The sequence below is a fragment of the Oncorhynchus keta genome, chromosome 5 (assembly GCF_023373465.1).
Source record: "Oncorhynchus keta strain PuntledgeMale-10-30-2019 chromosome 5, Oket_V2, whole genome shotgun sequence".
Taxonomy (NCBI): Eukaryota; Metazoa; Chordata; class Actinopteri; order Salmoniformes; family Salmonidae; genus Oncorhynchus; species Oncorhynchus keta.
Window position 1 is genome coordinate 27,781,210 of NC_068425.1, and position 20,000 is coordinate 27,801,209.

Below are 20,000 nucleotides of genomic sequence, written 5' to 3' on the forward strand. Positions count from 1 at the left end.
CACACACACACACACACACACACACACACACACACACTTATACACACACTTATACACATACACCAGTATTTGCATGTAGGAATGCATGTACGCATTCAGACACACACACACACACACACACACATTTGCATTTTTTGTTGTTGACATTTTAGTCACTTATTTTATTTATTTATTAATCTTAATTTAAAAAGGAAGGGCTCATTGAGATTAAAATCTATTTTTCAAGAGCGCCCTGGCCAAGATAGGCAGCACCAAGTCATTACAAAAAAAACCAAGTAATCTAGTTAAAAACCATTGAATTCACAAGAGTATAAAACAGCAAATTAAAAACATTGACCGGTCAGGGAATCAGCCTCAAAATCCTTCATCAGTGATTTAAAAACACCAATCGGGACAAGTTCTTCCAGTTTAAAAGTATTTTGTAAGGTGTTCCAAGATGATGGCGCAGAGTACATAAAAGCCCTTTTATCAAATTCAGTTCGGACATTTGGATAAAGTCCAGCGAACGAAGAGAGTACCCGCCACATTTCTGAACAATAAAAATGCACAAATAAAAAGGTAGTAAACCCAAAATGGCTTTGTAAATAAAAGTCTACCAGTGACTGAGCCTACGAGTGACTAGAGAAGGCCAGCCAACCCTGGTACACAAAGTGCAGTGGTGCGTAAGGGTTTTGCAGTTTGAATCTCATAGTGCCATGGTAAAGAGTGTCAATTGATCTAAAACACTGAGCGGAAGCATTCATATATAAAATATCCCCATAGTCTAGTAAAGGCATAAATGTAGCTGATACCAGCCTCCTTCTGGCTTCAAAAGAAAAACAGGACTTATTACTAAAATAAAATCCCAATTTCAGATTCCATTTTTTTGTAAGTTGTTGAATATGCAATTTAAAAGAGAGGCCGTCATCAATTAAAATTCCAAGATATTTAAATGAGGTTACAACCTCAATCTCCTTGCCCTGACAGGTAGTAATAGGTGAAAGGTTCAGAGGTCTATTTCTTGCATTAGAAAACACCATTAGTTTAGTTTTGTCAGTATTGAGGATAAGCTTTAATTGACACAAGGTATGTTGAACAGTATAAAAAGCAGTTTGCATGTTCTGGAAAGCTTTTGTAAGAGACGAGCCACAACAGTAAATAACAGTATCATCAGCATAAAAATGAAGTTGTGCATTTTGGACATTTTGTCTAATTCATTTTTAAAATAGTGAATAAGAGAGGACCAAGTACAGAGCCTTGGGGAACACCATTCAAGACAGACAATTTAACAGACATAAGCCCATCAAATTGAGTGCACTGAGTTCTATCAGACAGATAGTTAGCAAACCATGCAACTGCATGCTCTGAAAGACCTACACTCGACAGTCTCTGCCTTAGTATAGCATGATCTACTGTATCAAAAGCTAGAGAGATCAATAAAAAGTGAGACACAGTGCTGTTTTTGGTCAAGGGCTTCAGTGATATCATTTAAAACCTTCATGGCTGCTGTAATTGTGCTATGCTTCTTCCTGAAGCCCGATTGGTACATTGATAAAATAGAGTTAGTAAATAAAAACTATTTTAGCTGTTCACTTACAAGGGTTTCAAGTATTTTCACCAGGGGTGACAGCTTTGAGATTGGCCTATAATTATTTAAAAGAGTTGGATCTCCCCCTTTTAAAAGTGGTAGGACAAATGCTGATTTGCAGATCTTTGGAATTTCATTACATTCCAGGGTTAGACTGAACAGAGATGTCACTCTTATCCAGAGCGACTTACAGTAGGGAGTGCATTCATTTTCATACGTTTTAATACATTTGCATGTACACACGCATACACATTGGCACGTAGGCACACATGCACACGAACTAGCATGCACACATACATACATACATACATACATACATACATACATACATACATACATACATACATACATACATACAGTGGGGAGAACAAGTATTTGATACACTGCTGATTTTGCAGGTATTCCTACTTACAAAGCATATAAAGGTCTGTCATTTTTATCATAGGTACACTTCAACTGTGAGAGACGGAATCTAAAACAAAAATCCAGAAAATCACATTGTATGATTTTTAAGGAATTCACTTGCATTTTATTGCATGACATAAGTATTTGATCACCTACCAACCAGTAAGAATTCCTGCCCTCACAGACCTGTTAGTTTTTCTTTAAGAAGCTGTCCACACACTCAATCAAACAGACGCCAACCTCTCCACAATGGCCAAGACCAGAGAGCTGTGTAAGGACATCAGGGATAAAATTGGGATGGGCTACAGGACAATAAGCAAGTAGCTTGGTGAGAAGGCAACAACTGTTGGCGCAATTATTAGAAAATGGAAATTCAAGATGACGGTCAATCACGCTCGGTCTGGGGCTCCATGCAAGATCTCACCTCGTGGGGCATCAATGATAATAAGGAAGGTGAGGGATCAGCCAACAACTACACTGCAGGACCTGGTCAATGACCTGAAGAGAGCTGGGACCACAGTCTCAAAGAAAACCATTAGTAACACACTACGACGTCATGGATTAAAATCCTGCAGCGCACGTAAGGTCCCCCTGCTCAAGCCAGCGCATGTCCAGGCCCGTCTGAAGTTTGCCAATGACCATCTGGATGATCCAGAGGAGGAATGGGAGAAGGTCATGTGGTCTGATGAGACAAAAATAGAGCTTTTTAGTCTAAACTCAACTCGCCGTGTTTGGAGGAAGAAGAAGGATGAGAACAGGTAGAAACACCATTCTTTGGGGATGCTTTTCTGCAAAGGGGACGGGACGACTGCACCGTATTGAGGGGAGGATGGATGGGGCCATGTATCGCGAGATCTTGGCCAACAACCTCCTTCCCTCAGTAAGAGCATTGAAGATGGGTCGTGGCTGGGTCTTCCAGCATGACAACGACCCGAAACACACAGCCAGGGCAACTAAGGAGTGGGTCCGTCAGAAGCATCTCAAGGTCCTGGAGTGGCCTAGCCAGTCTCCAGACCTGAACCCAACAGAACATCTTTGGAGGGAGCTGAAAGTCCGTATTGCCCAGCGACAGCCCCGAAACCTGAAGGATCTGGAGAAGGTCTGTATGGAGGAGTGGGACAAAATCCCTGCTGCAGTGTGTGCAAACCTGGTCTATAACTACAGCAAACAAATGATCTCTGTAATTGCAAACACAGGTTTCTATACCAAATATTAAGTTCTGCTTTTCTGATGTATCAAATACTTATGTCATGCAATAAAATGCTAATTAATTACTTAAAAATCATACAATGTGATTTTCTGGATTTTTGTTTTAGATTCCGTCTCTCACAGTTGAAGTGTACCTATGATAAAAATTACAGACCTCTACATGCTTTGTCAGTAAGAAAACCTGCAAAATTGGCATACATACATACATACATACATACATACATACATACATACATACATACATGCATACATACATACATACATACATACATACATACATACATACATACATACATACATACATACATATATGACTCCCCTCTCTATAGCATGTGATCACATGATCTGTTTGTTGGTGTGAATGTCTGTTTTCAACGTGGTTCCCAGCAGCTTCTTGTTTCAGTGAATGTGTGTGTAGCGTGTTTGGGTGCATGCGTGCGGGCGTACTGTGTCTACTGGCTACTGTGTATACACTGGTGTGCACTCATGTTTGAGTTTATCTTTGCATTTGTGTGGGAGTGGGTGTGTGTGTGTGGGCGTGTGTGTGTTTCTCAACACTCACCCTGTGCATACTACTACGAAGTCCATGGCATTCCATCCGTTCCTTATGTAGGAGTTCTTATGGAAGGCAAATCCTAGAGCCAGGATCTTAATGCCTGACTCAAAACAGAAGATCCCTATGAAGTAGGGCTCAGTGTCATCCTAAAGGAGAGAGAGAGAGGGGGGTAATAGAAGAAGGCTCAGTGCAAAGATTTTACAGGGTTCAACTTAAAGGGACAATCTGCACTTTTAATCTATGTTTTCTTTTTTTAAGTACATTGTTTTTAAAACAATAATGTTAGACAGTGTGAAGAAAGGTTCTATGGTGCTGAGAGGACAGAGAGATGTTAGACAGTGTGAAGTAAGGTTCTATGGTGCTGAGAGGACAGAGAGATGTTAGACAGTGTGAAGTAAGGCTCTATGGTGCTGAGAGGACAGAGAGATGTTAGACAGTGTGAAGTAAGGCTCTATGGTGCTGAGAGGACAGAGAGATGTTAGACAGTGTGAAGTAAGGCTCTATGGTGCTGAGAGGACAGAGAGATGTTAGACAGTGTGAAGTAAGGCTCTATGGTGCTGAGAGGACAGAGAGATGTTAGACAGTGTGAAGTAAGGCTCTATGGTGCTGAGAGGACAGATAGATGTTAGACAGTGTGAAGTAAGGCTCTATGGTGCTGAGAGGACAGAGAGATGTTAGACAGTGTGAAGTAAGGCTCTATGGTGCTGAGAGGACAGAGAGATGTTAGACAGTGTGAAGTAAGGCTCTATGGTGCTGAGTGGACAGAGAGATGTTAGACAGTGTGAAGTAAGGCTCTATGGTGCTGAGTGGACAGAGAGATGTTAGACAGTGTGAAGTAAGGCTCTATGGTGCTGAGAGGACAGATAGATGTTAGACAGTGTGAAGTAAGGCTCTATGGTGCTGAGAGGACAGAGAGATGTTAGACAGTGTGAAGTAAGGCTCTATGGTGCTGTGAGGACAGAGAGATGTTAGACAGTGTGAAGTAAGGCTCTATGGTGCTGAGAGGACAGAGAGATGTTAGACAGTGTGAAGTAAGGCTCTATGGTGCTGTGAGGACAGAGAGATGTTAGACAGTGTGAAGTAAGGCTCTATGGTGCTGAGAGGACATAGAGATGTTAGACAGTGTGAAGTAAGGCTCTATGGTGCTGAGAGGACAGAGAGATGTTAGACAGTGTGAAGTAAGGCTCTATGGTGCTGAGAGGACAGAAAGATGTTAGACAGTGTGAAGTAAGGTTCTATGGTGCTGAGAGGACAGATAGATGTTAGACAGTGTGAAGTAAGGCTCTATGGTGCTGAGAGGACAGAGAGATGTTAGACAGTGCGAAGTAAGGCTCTATGGTGCTGAGAGGACAGAGAGATGTTAGACAGTGTGAAGTAAGGCTCTATGGTGCTGAGAGGACAGAGAGATGTCAGACAGTGTGAAGTAAGGCTCTATGGTGCTGAGAGGACAGAGAGATGTCAGACAGTGTGAAGTAAGGCTCTATGGTGCTGAGAGGACAGAGAGATGTTAGACAGTATGAAGTAAGGCTCTATGGTGCTGAGAGGACAGAGAGATGTTAGACAGTATGAAGTAAGGCTCTATGGTGCTGAGAGGACAGAGAGATGTTAGACAGTGTGAAGTAAGGTTCTATGGTGCTGAGAGGACAGAGAGATGTTAGACAGTATGAAGTAAGGCTCTATGGTGCTGAGAGGACAGAGAGATGTTAGACAGTGTGAAGTAAGGCTCTATGGTGCTGAGAGGACAGAGAGATGTTAGACAGTGTGAAGTAAGGCTCTATGGTGCTGAGAGGACAGAGAGATGTTAGACAGTGTGAAGTAAGGCTCTATGGTGCTGAGAGGACAGAGAGATGTTAGACAGTGTGAAGTAAGGCTCTATGGTGCTGAGTGGACAGAGAGATGTTAGACAGTGTGAAGTAAGGCTCTATGGTGCTGAGAGGACAGATAGATGTTAGACAGTGTGAAGTAAGGCTCTATGGTGCTGAGAGGACAGAGAGATGTTAGACAGTGTGAAGTAAGGCTCTATGGTGCTGTGAGGACAGAGAGATGTTAGACAGTGTGAAGTAAGGCTCTATGGTGCTGAGAGGACAGAGAGATGTTAGACAGTGTGAAGTAAGGCTCTATGGTGCTGTGAGGACAGAGAGATGTTAGACAGTGTGAAGTAAGGCTCTATGGTGCTGAGAGGACATAGAGATGTTAGACAGTGTGAAGTAAGGCTCTATGGTGCTGAGAGGACAGAGAGATGTTAGACAGTGTGAAGTAAGGCTCTATGGTGCTGAGAGGACAGAAAGATGTTAGACAGTGTGAAGTAAGGTTCTATGGTGCTGAGAGGACAGATAGATGTTAGACAGTGTGAAGTAAGGCTCTATGGTGCTGAGAGGACAGAGAGATGTTAGACAGTGCGAAGTAAGGCTCTATGGTGCTGAGAGGACAGAGAGATGTTAGACAGTGTGAAGTAAGGCTCTATGGTGCTGAGAGGACAGAGAGATGTCAGACAGTGTGAAGTAAGGCTCTATGGTGCTGAGAGGACAGAGAGATGTCAGACAGTGTGAAGTAAGGCTCTATGGTGCTGAGAGGACAGAGAGATGTTAGACAGTATGAAGTAAGGCTCTATGGTGCTGAGAGGACAGAGAGATGTTAGACAGTATGAAGTAAGGCTCTATGGTGCTGAGAGGACAGAGAGATGTTAGACAGTGTGAAGTAAGGTTCTATGGTGCTGAGAGGACAGAGAGATGTTAGACAGTATGAAGTAAGGCTCTATGGTGCTGAGAGGACAGAGAGATGTTAGACAGTGTGAAGTAAGGCTCTATGGTGCTGAGAGGACAGCGAGATGTTAGACAGTGTGAAGTAAGGCTCTATGGTGCTGAGAGGACAGAGAGATGTTAGACAGTGTGAAGTAAGGCTCTATGGTGCTGAGAGGACAGAGAGATGTTAGACAGTGTGAAGTAAGGTTCTATGGTGCTGAGAGGACAGAGATATGTTAGACAGTGTGAAGTAAGGCTCTATGGTGCTGAGAGGACAGAGAGATGTTAGACAGTGTGAAGTAATGCTCTATGGTGCTGAGAGGACAGATAGATCTTAGACAGTGTGAAGTAAGGCTCTATGGTGCTGAGAGGACAGAGATATGTTAGACGGTGTGAAGTAATGCTCTATGGTGCTGAGAGGACAGATAGATCTTAGACAGTGTGAAGTAAGGCTCTATGGTGCTGAGAGGACAGAGAGATGTTAGACAGTGTGAAGTAAGGCTCTATGGTGCTGAGAGGACAGAGAGATGTTAGACAGTGTGAAGTAAGGCTCTATGGTGCTGAGAGGACAGAGATATGTTAGACGGTGTGAAGTAATGCTCTATGGTGCTGAGAGGACAGATAGATCTTAGACAGTGTGAAGTAAGGCTCTATGGTGCTGAGAGGACAGAGAGATGTTAGACAGTGTGAAGTAAGGCTCTATGGTGCTGAGAGGACAGAGAGATGTTAGACAGTGTGAAGTAAGGCTCTATGGTGCTGAGAGGACAGAGAGATGTTAGACAGTGTGAAGTAAGGCTCTATGGTGCTGAGAGGACAGAGAGATGTTAGACAGTGTGAAGTAAGGCTCTATGGTGCTGAGAGGACAGAGAGATGTTAGACAGTGTGAAGTAAGGCTCTATGGTGCTGAGAGGACAGAGAGATGTTAGACAGTGTGAAGTAAGGCTCTATGGTGCTGAGAGGACAGAGAGATGTTAGATAGTGTGAAGTAAGGCTGTATGGTGCTGAGAGGACAGAGAGATGTTAGACAGTGTGAAGTAAGGCCCTATGGTGCTGAGAGGACAGAGAGATGTTAGACAGTGTGAAGTAAGGCTCTATGGTGCTGAGAGGACAGAGATGTTAGACAGTGTGAAGTAAGGCTCTATGGTGCTGAGAGGACAGAGAGATGTTAGACAGTGTGAAGTAAGGCTATATGGTGCTGAGAGGACAGAGATGTTAGACAGTGTGAAGTAAGGCTCTATGGTGCTGAGAGGACAGAGAGATGTTAGACAGTGTGAAGTAAGGCTCTATGGTACTGAGAGGACAGAGAGATGTTAGACAGTGTGAAGTAAGGCTCTATGGTGCTGAGAGGACAGAGAGATGTTAGATAGTGTGAAGTAAGGCTCTATGGTGCTGAGAGGACAGAGATGTTAGACAGTGTGAAGTAAGGCTCTATGGTGCTGAGAGGACAGAGAGATGTTAGATAGTGTGAAGTAAGGCTGTATGGTGCTGAGAGGACAGAGAGATGTTAGACAGTGTGAAGTAAGGCTCTATGGTGCTGAGAGGACAGAGAGATGTTAGACAGTGTGAAGTAAGGCTCTATGGTGCTGAGAGGACAGAGATGTTAGACAGTGTGAAGTAAGGCTCTATGGTGCTGAGAGGACAGAGAGATGTTAGATAGTGTGAAGTAAGGCTCTATGGTGCTGAGAGGACAGAGAGATGTTAGACAGTGTGAAGTAAGGCTCTATGGTGCTGAGAGGACAGAGAGATGTTAGACAGTGTGAAGTAAGGCTCTATGGTGCTGAGAGGACAGAGATGTTAGACAGTGTGAAGTAAGGCTCTATGGTGCTGAGAGGACAGAGAGATGTTAGACAGTGTGAAGTAAGGCTCTATGGTACTGAGAGGACAGAGAGATGTTAGACAGTGTGAAGTAAGGCTCTATGGTGCTGAGAGGACAGAGAGATGTTAGACAGTGTGAAGTAAGGCTCTATGGTGCTGAGAGGACAGAGAGATGTTAGACAGTGTGAAGTAAGGCTCTATGGTGCTGAGAGGACAGAGAGATGTTAGACAGTATGAAGTAAGGCTCTATGGTGCTGAGAGGACAGAGAGAAGTTAGACAGGAAAGGGGAAGGGAACTGATCTGAATTGTATAGTATTCATCCACCTGGGAAGGTTCACACACAGCATTATACGTAACATTAATGTATACACAAAGAAACGTCCTGATTGATCCATGCATATACACCTGTATAGTACAGCATGTATGCTTACAGCATGTGTGTGAGATTGGTATATCTATGTTCATATGTGTGTCTGTGTGAGTGTTTGTGTGGATTCATATGTGTGTCTGTGTGAGTGTTTGTGTGCATTCATATGTGTGTCTGTATGAGTGTTTGTGTGGATTCATATGTGTGTCTGTGTGAGTGTTTGTGTGCATTCATGCATGTGTGTGCATGTACAAATTTGTATGTGTGTGTGTATGCATTCGTAAGTGGGGGTGTGGGACAAATTCCCGTTTGTGTGAGTGTGTGTCCAGTGTGTGTGTGACGTACCAGGCGTTCAGACAGAGGAGTCTTGTCTCCATCAGGCAGATGTTGCTCCAGAGCCAGGACAATACAGTTGGCACAGATGGTGGCCAGGATCAACCACTCAAATGGAGTGAGAGAGTACAGTCAAGGAAGAAACCAGGGAGGAGAGCAGAGAACAGACGGAGAGGACAGAAAGAAACCAGGGAGGAGAGCAGAGAACAGACGGAGAGGACAGGAAGAAACCAGGGAGGAGAGCAGAGAACAGATGGAGAGGACAGGAAGAAACCAGGGAGGAGAGCAGAGAACAGACAGAGAGGACAGGAAGAAAACAGGGAGGAGAGCAGAGAACAGACGGAGAGGACAGGAAGAAACCAGGGAGGAGAGCAGAGAACAGACGGAGAGGACAGGAAGAAACCAGGGAGGAGAGCAGAGAACAGACGGAGAGGACAGGAAGAAACCAGGGAGGAGAGCAGAGAACAGACGGAGAGGACAGGAAGAAACCAGGGAGGAGAGCAGAGAACAGACAGAGAGGACGGGAAGAAACCAGGGAGGAGAGCAGAGAACAGATGGAGAGGACAGGAAGAAACCAGGGAGGAGAGCAGAGAACAGATGGAGAGGACAGGAAGAAACCAGGGAGGAGGGCAGAGAACAGACGGAGAGGACAGGAAGAAACCAGGGAGGAGAGCAGAGAACAGACAGAGAGGACAGGAAGAAACCAGGGAGGAGAGCAGAGAACAGACGGAGAGGACAGGAAGAAACCAGGGAGGAGAGCAGAGAACAGACGGAGAGGACAGGAAGAAACCAGGGAGGAGAGCAGAGAACAGACAGAGAGGACAGGAAGAAACCAGGGAGGAGAGCAGAGAACAGATGGAGAGGACAGGAAGAAACCAGGGAGGAGAGCAGAGAACAGACGGAGAGGACAGGAAGAAACCAGGGAGGAGAGCAGAGAACAGACGGAGAGGACAGGAAGAAACCAGGGAGGAGAGCAGAGAACAGACGGAGAGGACAGGAAGAAACCAGGGAGGAGAGCAGAGAACAGACGGAGAGGACAGGAAGAAACCAGGGAGGAGAGCAGAGAACAGACGGAGAGGACAGGAAGAAACCAGGGAGGAGAGCAGAGAACAGACAGAGAGGACGGGAAGAAACCAGGGAGGAGAGCAGAGAACAGATGGAGAGGACAGGAAGAAACCAGGGAGGAGAGCAGAGAACAGATGGAGAGGACAGGAAGAAACCAGGGAGGAGGGCAGAGAACAGACGGAGAGGACAGGAAGAAACCAGGGAGGAGAGCAGAGAACAGACGGAGAGGACAGGAAGAAACCAGGGAGGAGAGCAGAGAACAGATGGAGAGGACAGGAAGAAACCAGGGAGGAGAGCAGAGAACAGACGGAGAGGACAGGAAGAAACCAGGGAGGAGAGCAGAGAACAGACAGAGAGGACAGGAAGAAACCAGGGAGGAGAGCAGAGAACAGACGGAGAGGACAGGAAGAAACCAGGGAGGAGAGCAGAGAACAGACGGAGAGGACAGGAAGAAACCAGGGAGGAGAGCAGAGAACAGATGGAGAGGACAGGAAGAAACCAGGGAGGAGAGCAGAGAACAGACGGAGAGGACAGGAAGAAACCAGGGAGGAGAGCAGAGAACAGACAGAGAGGACAGGAAGAAACCAGGGAGGAGAGCAGAGAACAGACGGAGAGGACAGGAAGAAACCAGGGAGGAGAGCAGAGAACAGACGGAGAGGACAGGAAGAAACCAGGGAGGAGAGCAGAGAACAGACGGAGAGGACAGGAAGAAACCAGGGAGGAGAGCAGAGAACAGACGGAGAGGACAGGAAGAAACCAGGGAGGAGAGCAGAGAACAGACGGAGAGGACAGGAAGAAACCAGGGAGGAGAGCAGAGAACAGACGGAGAGGACAGGAAGAAACCAGGGAGGAGAGCAGAGAACAGACGGAGAGGACAGAAAGAAACCAGGGAGGAGAGCAGAGAACTGATGGAGAGGACGGGAAGAAACCAGGGAGGAGAGCAGAGAACAGACGGAGAGGACAGGAAGAAACCAGGGAGGAGAGCAGATAACAGACGGAGAGGACAGGAAGAAACCAGGGAGGAGAGCAGAGAACAGACGGAGAGGACAGGAAGAGAGGACAGGAAGAGATCCAGAAGGAGAGGGCAGACAGAGAGGACAGGAAGAAACCAGAGAGGGTAGGACAGACAGAGAGGACAGGAAGAAACCAGGGAGGAGAGGGCAGACAGGGAGGACAGGAAGAAACCAGGGACGAGAGGACAGACAGAGAGGACAGGAAGAGATCCAGAAGGAGAGGGCAGACAGAGAGGACAGGAAGAAACCAGGGAGGGGGGGGACAGACAGAGAGGACAGGAAGAAACCAGGGAGGAGAGGGCAGACAGAGAGGACAGGAAGAAAACAGGGAGGAGAGGGCAGACAGAGAGGACAGGAAGAAACAAGGGAGGAGAGGGCAGACAGAGAGGACAGGAAGAAACCAGGGAGGAGAGGACAGACAGCGAGGACATGAAGAAACTAGGGAGGAGAAGGAAGACAGAGAGGACAGGAAGAAACCAGGGAGGAGAGGACAGGAAGAGATCCAGGAGGAGAGGGCAGACAGAGAGGACAGGAAGAAACCAGGGAGGAGAAGGCAGACAGAGAGGACAGGAAGAAACCAGGGAGGAGAGGGTAGACAGAGAGGACAGGAAGAAACCAGGGAGGAGAGGGCAGACAGAGAGGACGGGAAGAAACCAGGGAGGAGAAGGCAGACAGAGAGGACAGGAAGATACCAGGGAGGAGAGGACAGACAGAGAGGACAGGAAGAAACCAGGGAGGAGAGGACAGACAGAGAGGACAGGAAGACACCAGGGAGGAGAATGCAGACAGAGAGGACAGGAAGAAACCAGGGAGGAGAGGAGAAGAGGACAGACAGAGAGGACAGGAAGAAACCAGGGAGGAGAAGGCAGACAGAGAGGACAGGAAGAAACCAGGGAGGAGAGGACAGGAAGAGATCCAGGAGGAGAGGGCAGACAGAGAGGACAGGAAGAAACCAGGGAGGAGAGGAGAAGAGGACAGACAGAGAGGACAGGAAGAAACCAGGGAGGAGAGGAGAAGAGGACAGACAGAGAGGACAGGAAGAGATCTGGGAGGAGAGGAGAAGAGGACAGACAGAGAGGACAGGAAGAGATCTGGGAGGAGAGGAGAAGAGGACAGACAGAGAGGACAGGAAGAGATCTGGGAGGAGAGGAGAAGAGGACAGACAGAGACGACAGGAAGAGATCTGGGAGGAGAGGAGAAGAGGACAGACAGAGAGGACAGGAAGAGATCTGGGAGGAGAGGAGAAGAGGACAGACAGAGAGGACAGGAAGAGATCTGGGAGGAGAGGAGAAGAGGACAGACAGAGAGGACAGGAAGAGATCTGGGAGGAGAGGAGAAGAGGACAGACAGAGAGGACAGGAAGAGATCTGGGAGGAGAGGAGAAGAGGACAGACAGAGAGGACAGGAAGAGATCTGGGAGGAGAGGAGAAGAGGACAGACAGAGAGGACAGGAAGAGATCTGGGAGGAGAGGAGAAGAGGACAGACAGAGACGACAGGAAGAGATCTGGGAGGAGAGGAGAAGAGGACAGAAAAAGGACAAGGCGCCAGCAATCTGATACTCAACTAACTCAGTTATTCCCGAATTCCCGAATGTTTATAACAAACGTGTATATCATAATAACATATTTTAAAATCGAAAATATAATAATGAGCCAACAATTAAAACTCCCAGTCAAAAATAACAACGATATACAGTATCTTTTTGCCGATCATAACCACATGATCGAATATATACAGTTGAGAAAAGCTCTTGATGAATTATTGGACATGATGCCATGATTCTACAAACACAGCTACCACCTTCCTTACACACAGTATAGTGTTTCCTGAATGGGCTGAGACCTACACATTATGGGAAACATTAATATATAGCATTGTGTAGTGTTTCCTGAATGGGCTGAGACCTACAAATTATAATATATGCCATTTAGCAGACGCTTTTATCCAAAGCGACTTACAGTCATGTGTGCATACATTCTACGTATGGGTGGTCCCGGGAATCGAACCCACTACCCTGGCATTACAAGCGCCATGCTCTACCAACTGAGCTACAGAAGGACCACAATTATGGGAAACATTAACATATAGCATTGTGTAGTGTTTCCTGAATGGGCTGAGACCTACACTGCACGGTAAACATTAACATATAGCATTGTGTAGTGTTTCCTGAATGGGCTGAGACCTACACATTATGGGAAACATTAACATATAGCATTGTGTAGTGTTTCCTGAATGGGCTGAGACCTACACTGCACGGTAAACATTAACATATAGCATTGTATAGTGTTTCCTGAATGGGCTGAGACCTACACTGCACGGTAAACATTAACATATAGCATTGTATAGTGTTTCCTGAATGGGCTGAGACCTACACATTATGGGAAACATTAACATATAGCATTATGTAGTGTTTCCTGAATGGGCTGAGACCTACACTGCACGGTAAACATTAACATATAGCATTGTATAGTGTTTCCTGAATGGGCTGAGACCTACACTGCACGGTAAACATTAACATATAGCATTGTATAGTGTTTCCTGAATGGGCTGAGACCTACACTGCACGGTAAACATTAACATATAGCATTGTGTAGTGTTTCCTGAATGGGCTGAGACCTACACATTATGGGAAACATTAACATATAGCATTGTATAGTGTTTCCTGAATGGGCTGAGACCTACACTGCACGGTAAACATTAACATATAGCATTGTATAGTGTTTCCTGAATGGGCTGAGACCTACACTGCACGGTAAACATTAACATATAGCATTGTATAGTGTTTCCTGAATGGGCTGAGACCTACACATTATGGGAAACATTAACATATAGCATTGTATAGTGTTTCCTGAATGGGCTGAGACCTACACATTATGGGAAACATTAACATATAGCATTGTGTAGTGTTTCCTGAATGGGCTGAGACCTACACATTATGGGAAACATTAACATATAGCATTGTGTAGTGTTTCCTGAATGGGCTGAGACCTACACATTATGGGAAACATTAACATATAGCATTGTGTAGTGTTTCCTGAATGGGCTGAGACCTACACATTATGGGAAACATTAACATATAGCATTGTGTAGTGTTTCCTGAATGGGCTGAGACCTACACATTATGGGAAACATTAACATATAGCATTGTATAGTGTTTCCTGAATGGGCTGAGACCTACACTGCACGGTAAACATTAACATATAGCATTGTGTAGTGTTTCCTGAATGGGCTGAGACCTACACATTATGGTAAACATTAACATATAGCATTGTTTAGTGTTTCCTGAATGGGCTGAGACCTACACTGCACGGTAAACATTAACATATAGCATTGTGTAGTGTTTCCTGAATGGGCTGAGACCTACACATTATGGTAAACATTAACATATAGCATTGTGTAGTGTTTCCTGAATGGGCTGAGACCTACACATTGTGGGAAACATTAACATATAGCATTGTGTAGTGTTTCCTGAATGGGCTGAGACCTACACTGCACGGTAAACATTAACATATAGCATTGTTTAGTGTTTCCTGAATGGGCTGAGACCTACACATTATGGGAAACATTAACATATAGCATTGTATAGTGTTTCCTGAATGGGCTGAGACCTACACATTGTGGGAAACATTAACATATAGCATTGTTTAGTGTTTCCTGAATGGGCTGAGACCTACACATTATGGTAAACATTAACATATAGCATTGTTTAGTGTTTCCTGAATGGGCTGAGACCTACACTGCACGGTAAACATTAACATATAGCATTGTGTAGTGTTTCCTGAATGGGCTGAGACCTACACATTATGGTAAACATTAACATATAGCATTGTGTAGTGTTTCCTGAATGGGCTGAGACCTACACATTGTGGGAAACATTAACATATAGCATTGTGTAGTGTTTCCTGAATGGGCTGAGACCTACACATTATGGGAAACATTAACATATAGCATTGTGTAGTGTTTCCTGAATGGGCTGAGACCTACACTGCACGGTAAACATTAACATATAGCATTGTGTAGTGTTTCCTGAATGGGCTGAGACCTACACTGCACGGTAAACATTAACATATAGCATTGTGTAGTGTTTCCTGAATGGGCTGAGACCTACACATTATGGGAAACATTAACATATAGCATTGTGTAGTGTTTCCTGAATGGGCTGAGACCTACACATTATGGGAAACATTAACATATAGCATTGTGTAGTGTTTCCTGAATGGGCTGAGACCTACACTGCACGGTAAACATTAACATATAGCATTGTGTAGTGTTTCCTGAATGGGCTGAGACCTTCACATTGTGGGAAACATTAACATATAGCATTGTGTAGTGTTTCCTGAATGGGCTGAGACCTACACATTATGGGAAACATTAACATATAGCATTGTATAGTGTTTCCTGAATGGGCTGAGACCTACACATTATGGGAAACATTAACATATAGCATTGTGTAGTGTTTCCTGAATGGGCTGAGACCTACACATTATGGGAAACATTAACATATAGCATTGTGTAGTGTTTCCTGAACGGGCTGAGACCTACACATTATGGGAAACATTAACATATAGCATTGTTTAGTGTTTCCTGAATGGGCTGAGACCTACACATTATGGGAAACATTAACATATAGCATTGTATAGTGTTTCCTGAATGGGCTGAGACCTACACTGCACGGGAAACATTAACATATAGCATTGTGTAGTGTTTCCTGAATGGGCTGAGACCTACACTGCACGGTAAACATTAACATATAGCATTGTGTAGTGTTTCCTGAATGGGCTGAGACCTACACTGCACGGTAAACATTAACATATAGCATTGTGTAGTGTTTCCTGAATGGGCTGAGACCTACACTGCACGGTAAACATTAACATATAGCATTGTATAGTGTTTCCTGAATGGGCTGAGACCTACACATTATGGGAAACATTAACATATAGCATTGTGTAGTGTTTCCTGAATGGGCTGAGACCTACACTGCACGGTAAACATTAACATATAGCATTGTATAGTGTTTCCTGAATGGGCTGAGACCTACACTGCACGGTAAACATTAACATATAGCATTGTATAGTGTTTCCTGAATGGGCTGAGACCTACACATTATGGGAAACATTAACATATAGCATTGTATAGTGTTTCCTGAATGGGCTGAGACCTACACTGCACGGTAAACATTAACATATAGCATTGTATAGTGTTTCCTGAATGGGCTGAGACCTACACTGCACGGTAAACATTAACATATAGCATTGTGTAGTGTTTCCTGAATGGGCTGAGACCTACACTGCACGGGAAACATTAACATATAGCATTGTATAGTGTTTCCTGAATGGGCTGAGACCTACACTGCACGGTAAACATTAACATATAGCATTGTATAGTGTTTCCTGAATGGGCTGAGACCTACACTGCACGGTAAACATTAACATATAGCATTGTATAGTGTTTCCTGAATGGGCTGAGACCTACACATTATGGGAAACATTAACATATAGCATTGTGTAGTGTTTCCTGAATGGGCTGAGACCTACACTGCACGGTAAACATTAACATATAGCATTGTGTAGTGTTTCCTGAATGGGCTGAGACCTACACATTATGGGAAACATTAACATATAGCATTGTGTAGTGTTTCCTGAATGGGCTGAGACCTACACATTATGGGAAACATTAACATATAGCATTGTGTAGTGTTTCCTGAATGGGCTGAGACCTACACATTATGGGAAACATTAACATATAGCATTGTATAGTGTTTCCTGAATGGGCTGAGACCTACACTGCACGGGAAACATTAACATATAGCATTGTGTAGTGTTTCCTGAATGGGCTGAGACCTACACATTATGGTAAACATTAACATATAGCATTGTTTAGTGTTTCCTGAATGGGCTGAGACCTACACATTATGGGAAACATTAACATATAGCATTGTGTAGTGATTCCTGAATGGGCTGAGACCTACACTGCACGGTAAACATTAACATATAGCATTGTGTAGTGTTTCCTGAATGGGCTGAGACCTACACATTATGGTAAACATTAACATATAGCATTGTTTAGTGTTTCCTGAATGGGCTGAGACCTACACTGCACGGTAAACATTAACATATAGCATTGTGTAGTGTTTCCTGAATGGGCTGAGACCTACACTGCACGGTAAACATTAACATATAGCATTGTATAGTGTTTCCTGAATGGGCTGAGACCTACACATTATGGGAAACATTAACATATAGCATTGTGTAGTGTTTCCTGAATGGGCTGAGACCTACACATTATGGTAAACATTAACATATAGCATTGTGTAGTGTTTCCTGAATGGGCTGAGACCTACACATTGTGGGAAACATTAACATATAGCATTGTGTAGTGTTTCCTGAATGGGCTGAGACCTACACATTATGGGAAACATTAACATATAGCATTGTATAGTGTTTCCTGAATGGGCTGAGACCTACACATTGTGGGAAACATTAACATATAGCATTGTGTAGTGTTTCCTGAATGGGCTGAGACCTACACATTATGGGAAACATTAACATATAGCATTGTGTAGTGTTTCCTGAATGGGCTGAGACCTACACTGCACGGTAAACATTAACATATAGCATTGTGTAGTGTTTCCTGAATGGGCTGAGACCTACACTGCACGGTAAACATTAACATATAGCATTGTGTAGTGTTTCCTGAATGGGCTGAGATCTACACATTATGGGAAACATTAACATATAGCATTGTGTAGTGTTTCCTGAATGGGCTGAGACCTACACATTATGGGAAACATTAACATATAGCATTGTGTAGTGTTTCCTGAATGGGCTGAGACCTACACTGCACGGTAAACATTAACATATAGCATTGTGTAGTGTTTCCTGAATGGGCTGAGACCTACACATTATGGTAAACATTAACATATAGCATTGTGTAGTGTTTCCTGAATGGGCTGAGACCTACACATTGTGGGAAACATTAACATATAGCATTGTATAGTGTTTCCTGAATGGGCTGAGACCTACACATTATGGGAAACATTAACATATAGCATTGTGTAGTGTTTCCTGAACGGGCTGAGACCTACACATTATGGGAAACATTAACATATAGCATTGTATAGTGTTTCCTGAATGGGCTGAGACCTACACATTATGGGAAACATTAACATATAGCATTGTGTAGTGTTTCCTGAATGGGCTGAGACCTACACATTATGGTAAACATTAACATATAGCATTGTATAGTGTTTCCTGAATGGGCTGAGACCTACACTGCACGGTAAACATTAACATATAGCATTGTATAGTGTTTCCTGAATGGGCTGAGACCTACACATTATGGGAAACATTAACATATAGCATTGTGTAGTGTTTCCTGAATGGGCTGAGACCTACACTGCACGGGAAACATTAACATATAGCATTGTGTAGTGTTTCCTGAATGGGCTGAGACCTACACATTATGGGAAACATTAACATATAGCATTGTGTAGTGTTTCCTGAATGGGCTGAGACCTACACTGCACGGTAAACATTAACATATAGCATTGTGTAGTGTTTCCTGAATGGGCTGAGACGGTAAACATTAACACATTGTGTAGTGTTTCCTGAATGGGCTGAGGTAAACATTAACATATAGCATTGTATAGTGTTTCCTGAATGGGCTGAGACCTACACATTATGAAACATTAACACATTATGGGAAACATTAACATATAGCATTGTGTAGTGTTTCCTGAATGGGCTGAGACCTACACTGCACGGGAAACATTAACATATAGCATTGTGTAGTGTTTCCTGAATGGGCTGAGACCTACACATTATGGGAAACATTAACATATAGCATTGTGTAGTGTTTCCTGAATGGGCTGAGACCTACACTGCACGGTAAACATTAACATATAGCATTGTGTAGTGTTTCCTGAATGGGCTGAGACCTACACTGCACGGTAAACATTAACATATAGCATTGTGTAGTGTTTCCTGAATGGGCTGAGACCTACACATTATGGGAAACATTAACATATAGCATTGTGTAGTGTTTCCTGAATGGGCTGAGACCTACACTGCACGGTAAACATTAACATATAGCATTGTGTAGTGTTTCCTGAATGGGCTGAGACCTACACATTATGGTAAACATTAACATATAGCATTGTGTAGTGTTTCCTGAATGGGCTGAGACCTACACATTATGGGAAACATTAACATATAGCATTGTATAGTGTTTCCTGAATGGGCTGAGACCTATACATTATGGTAAACATTAACATATAGCATTGTGTAGTGTTTCCTGAACGGGCTGAGACCTACACATTATGGGAAACATTAACATATAGCATTGTATAGTGTTTCCTGAATGGGCTGAGACCTACACATTATGGTAAACATTAACATATAGCATTGTATAGTGTTTCCTGAATGGGCTGAGACCTACACATTATGGGAAACATTAACATATAGCATTGTGTAGTGTTTCCTGAATGGGCTGAGACCTACACTGCACGGGAAACATTAACATATAGCATTGTGTAGTGTTTCCTGAATGGGCTGAGACCTACACATTATGGGAAACATTAACATATAGCATTGTGTAGTGTTTCCTGAATGGGCTGAGACCTACACTGCACGGTAAACATTAACATATAGCATTGTGTAGTGTTTCCTGAATGGGCTGAGACCTACACTGCACGGTAAACATTAACATATAGCATTGTGTAGTGTTTCCTGAATGGGCTGAGATCTACACATTATGGGAAACATTAACATATAGCATTGTGTAGTGTTTCCTGAATGGGCTGAGATCTACACATTATGGGAAACATTAACATATAGCATTGTGTAGTGTTTCCTGAATGGGCTGAGACCTACACATTATGGGAAACATTAACATATAGCATTGTGTAGTGTTTCCTGAATGGGCTGAGA

At 43.9% G+C, this 20,000-nt stretch overlaps 1 protein-coding gene across 1 annotated transcript in view; it reads right to left on the reverse strand.

The window, feature by feature from the left end:
- The window catches only part of LOC118374962 (voltage-dependent P/Q-type calcium channel subunit alpha-1A-like), a 190,746-nt gene that overhangs the window by 135,785 nt on the left and 34,961 nt on the right, over nucleotides 1-20,000 (reverse strand). Inside the window, 2 exon segments of the mRNA XM_052519364.1 lie at nucleotides 3,744-3,883; nucleotides 9,007-9,112. Of these exon segments, the coding sequence (XP_052375324.1) occupies nucleotides 3,744-3,883; nucleotides 9,007-9,112 (246 nt within the window).